The 4,708-nt window shown below is 40.9% G+C and overlaps 1 protein-coding gene across 1 annotated transcript in view; it reads left to right on the top strand.

The window, feature by feature from the left end:
• The window catches only part of ARL6IP5 (ARF like GTPase 6 interacting protein 5), a 27,750-nt gene extending 25,913 nt beyond the window's left edge, over positions 1–1,837 (top strand). Inside the window, exon 3 of the mRNA XM_006160351.3 lies at positions 215–1,837. Coding sequence (XP_006160413.1) covers positions 215–387 — 173 coding nt within the window. The 3' untranslated portion in view covers positions 388–1,837. The remainder of the gene's footprint in view (positions 1–214) is intronic.
• Positions 1,838–4,708: the final 2,871 nt, after the last annotated feature.

Here is a 4,708-nt window from a genome sequence, read left to right as displayed (position 1 = left end):
GTGTTTTCCTTCACGTATGAGAACAACGAACGTACGCCTTGATGGAGAACTTCACAGAAAGTCCAGGAATCCATCCGATGGTTTGGATCACTTAGATTAAGGCCGTAGTTCTCTGAGGCAGTTTGTTAACGTGTGTGAAGATGGGGGCGTGTCACGTTGATGTGGGGAGAGGAAATTGTTGGTTTGTTGCTAATCGCGTGTCCCTTCTCCGCAGTGATGTTCATCCATGCATCATTGAGACTTCGGAACTTCAAGAACAAGCTGGAGAATAAGATGGAGGGAATAGGATTGAAGAGGACACCCATGGGCATTGTCCTGGATGCGCTAGAACAGCAGGAAGAGAACATCACCAAAATCACGGATTATATCAGCAAAGTGAAGGAATAAGCGCCTCCCCTGCTGATAGGGAGGCAGCAGAAACGGAGTTGCAGTTTGCCCTTGTCCAGACCTACTTTTTTTGTGTGTTTTTAAAATAGGAGGTGCACGTACCACCCAGCTCTGTGGCAGCATGCGTGTGTAGGCCAAACTTGTCATCTCCGGTGTCACAGAGAGAAGGCCTCAGAAACCGGAAGAAAAGCACCCTCCTAGTGTGTCTGAAGTTTCAAGCCTGTTTATGGAAACTGATAGGAAACGCATCACACTTATTTCTGTAGGGGAATAAAAGAAAATAAAAGAATTATGGATTCTCCAACAACATTACTGTTACCTTGTAGGGGAAAAAATTGTGAAGTATCAAGGCAATATAAGTAAATGAAAAGGCCATTAAAGGAGAGGATGCCATGCATTAACCTGCTTGGAATCCTCTTCTGCATCTCTCTACCAAAATATTTCCTAGGATTGTAATGTGTGGGGTAGAAATTAGTTTAGTTTTTATTCTTCTTTTAAAATCGAAGATAATTTTTATCACTTTGCTGTCTGTTTGACATGCAGTGGAAACTGGATAAACCGGTTGTTTATACTTTGTTTACAAATATAAAGATAGTTGTTTAGAAGGATATTTTGTTAAATTTTTGTAAATCCTTGAAATCCTGGTAGTGCATTTTCACCAGCAGGTATTTGTTGCAAACTTAATATCTTCCTTAAGGAGGTTACAACTGTGTAACCTGTATTCTTCTTGATAGACTTATTAAAAAACAAACGAATAAAATGAGTGTTTATATTGCATTTTTTTTTTTTGGTTGTTGTTGAAATGGGGGAAAAAAAGTGTCCAAGATAGTGTTTTCCATAGTTTTTTCCTTTCTTAAATTTTTAATTGGAACATTTAGAAAGAAGAAAATGAATGTGCATTTTATTAATTCCCTAGGGGCTCAAAGAGAACAATAGTAGTTGATCTTTTGAAATCTAAAAAGCATCCTTAGGTGACTAAGCAAAAAGACTTAAAAATAGGAATGAGAACAGGAGTGATCACTGGCTTCTGCAGTTTATAAAAAATTTAAATAGCAATTGTTACAACCATATGCTTTCGTATTAGAATTAAGATAGCATGAGTTTATACGATCCATTATTTTTGCCCCTTAATTTCCCATGTATTTTGAAATAGGTTGTTGAAAATATTTTGCTTGCCAGTTGAGTGATTTCTTAGATGAAGTAGAAGACATGTAGGTTTCTCTAACTTTGAATTGTGAAGACAATCAGAGCAGTCCTTCCTGAGACACTCTGTATGTTCTAGAATAACCAGCAACGGCATATATTCCTCCTGATCTGTCTTGCATCTCAATATCTCAGACAACCTGCAGCCTTCATCGTTAGCACAGTGCTGTCACCATGACACCGCAGACATGGTCTAGAATCTGTACCCTTATGCAAATATGAAGAATAAAATTTATGAAAGATTTTTTTTGGTGAGACGTTATTTAATACACATCTAGGTGTATATGTGAAAAACTTGGTGACAAGCCTATAAACAGGAGGATGTTCTACAGCACAAACACGTATCTTGGGAACCAGCAGTTAGCATAATGGCTATGTCACTGGACTCCCATGTAGTCAACCGCGGTTCGCGTCCCGGACCCGATGGCTTAAAACTCACGCCGGGCACGTGTGCGTGCGTGCCCAAGATCCCGAGAGGAGATTGGAGGAGAGGGGATTGCGGCGTGACCATCCCCTCTGGGGGGTGATTTCTCGTTTTCTGTCTCTCTGTCTCTCTCTGTCTGTTTGGCGAGCACACGCACCCTATAGCGAATAAACCTCTCAAAAAAAAAACAAAAAAACACATATCTTATGTTTCAAATACCGTTGAATAAAATTTGAATTCTGAGCCAGCCTGTGGCCTGGTGGTTAGGGTGACTGGATCCCACACGGCCAACTACACACTGTTCAAGCCCTGGACCTGGTGACTTGAAAAACACACAGGACCCATGTACGTGCATGCTCAAACTCCTGGAAGAAGAAACGGAGAAGGGATTACAGCATGACTATGCCCCATGGCAGGGAAGGAAGAGGGGGTGTTTTCTCACTCTCCCTTTCCTTCTTTGTCTTTCTCAACTTCAATATTTTAATAATTTGCAGCCAAAACAAAAGTGAATGTTAGTGAGATCCTTTCTTAAATCTGGCATGGGTTTTATATACATTCAGCTCCTTCAATTTTCTGCATGGTGAATTCTGCCAACTAAACGCAATATACTTGGAGAAAGGATCAACTCAAATCAAAAAATACTCATGACAATACTAATGGCCAGTGATCAATTTTGGAAGGATAAGAACAGAAAATGTTAACATGTAAATGTCATAATATTACATTTAAAAACAAGTTAAAGTCTTCAACTAAGATTAGGGTGGGAGTGATAGACAGAAAAGTGTAATATGAACTGCTTCACCCTTGACAAAACTTGTTATTGAGTCAGTGAGCTTTGAAATGGGATCATCTTTTTGTGCATCGAAGATTAAAATCCTTTTTCAGGTTCTCTAACATGCTCCCCCCCATACACACACACTCTTCTAGAAAAACTATTATCACTTTTTAAAAATTCCTGACTTTATTCATATTTCTGACTGTAAGCCAAGGCATCCCAGACCTTCCACTGCTAGTATACATTAAGCTTTTAAATAAGTTTAAAGTGCTTTGTCCTGTCAGAGTTTAGCCTCTTAGATGTAAAACATGCTAATCACTTCAAAGGTTTTCTTTATTATAGTCTCTTCATAACCTGCTTTGCATGCAAAGACATTTTTTAGTACTACTAAAGGAGAAAATACAACTAATGTCTGGATTGTTCCAAAATCAGTTACTTGATTAAAAACTAAAACTATTTAAATTCAGATACTTTAGTACATGCTAACTTTTCTTTAGGAAATAAAAACACCTTGGGGCCAGCAGATGGCGTCATGGATGGGACACTGGACTCCCACATGGTTGACCATGGTTCAATTCCCGGACCTGGCAGCTTGATGTCTTACTTTTCTTCTTTCTTTCTCTCTCTGTCTGCCTCTCTGGTTAATGCATGTGCACTATAGCAAACAAAATAATAATAATAACTAATAAAATTAAATAATTTTTTAAAAAAAGAAAAAAGGAAAACATTGGGGGCCAGCAGGTGGCATAGTGGTTAAGGTGCTGGACTCTCACATGGCCAACCGTGATTCATGTCCCAGACCTGGAAGCTTGAAACTCACTTCATGTGCATGCATGCCCCAAATTCCGAGATGAGAATGGAGAAGGGATTGCAGCGTGGCCATCCTCCCAGGGAGTGAGGGGATGATTTCTCACCTTCTCTCTCTCTTTGACTCTCCAGTAAATGCACATGCCCTATAGCAAAAATCTAAAAACAAAAAATAGAAACATCATATACCTTTCCCATGGCGTGTCCTTCTGAACAATGTATTGTTCGTCCCCGTTAGACGCGTTCTGTCCTAGCCTGTTTGCTCATCACGTACCACCCCAGGTTATATGAAAGGAGACGGCAGCTGCCAACTGTTCACTCAGGTAAAGAGAGAAGAGGCACCAGCGCTCACTTTCTTTCCTCATTTCCAGAGTTCACAACACTTGTATTATCACAAACTCTCAAATTCTATGCACCTAGTGACTAGAACAGACAGTGGAAGGCTCCAGGGACTTGAAAGGAGGAAAGAGCAAGGGCTGGAGTTGTCAGGACGACATTTGTGGAGGAGATGGTACCTGACCAGGGCTCTGAAGATTGGGTAGGACCTTTGTAAATGGGAGGCAGGAGGGTGGTCTCTTAGGGAAGGTTACATGAAAGAGTTCAAGAGAGCAAAACAGAAGGGTGTGTAGGAGGATGTTTTATCGAAAGTAGTACAGGGGTCTGGGGGTGCTGCAGGGGTGGCCCCACTGGCCCCACATGGAAAAGGTCCTAGGTTCTCATCCTGGGACCTCTCTGAACATGCTCAGCACATGTGTGAGTGAGGCTGGCTGAGGCTGAAAAAGGATGGTGAAATGGGGACACTGTTAGGGTTAACGCCCTCCTTTTCTTTCTGATGGAAAAAAAAATTAACTTCTAAAAAGTTATACTTAGGGGCCCGTAGGTGATGTGGTGTTTAAGGCACTGGACTCTCTCATGGTCAACCATAGTCTGCGTCCCAGGCTGGTGGCTTGCTTTCTCACTCTCCTGCTCTTTCTGTCTCTCTCTGGTCAAACTGAAGACTAATAATGATAAATAAAATTAAATAAATAATTATTTAAAAAAATTTCTGGGAACCAGCAGTTAGCGTAATGGCTATGTCGCTGGACTCCCACGTAGTCGACCGCGGGTCGCGC

Source organism: Tupaia chinensis, unplaced genomic scaffold (assembly GCF_000334495.1).
Source record: "Tupaia chinensis unplaced genomic scaffold, TupChi_1.0 Scaffold000682_1, whole genome shotgun sequence".
Classification (NCBI taxonomy): Eukaryota; Metazoa; Chordata; class Mammalia; order Scandentia; family Tupaiidae; genus Tupaia; species Tupaia belangeri.
The sequence above is the reverse complement of the archived record's forward strand: the minus strand, read 5'-3'. Positions and strand labels throughout refer to the sequence as shown.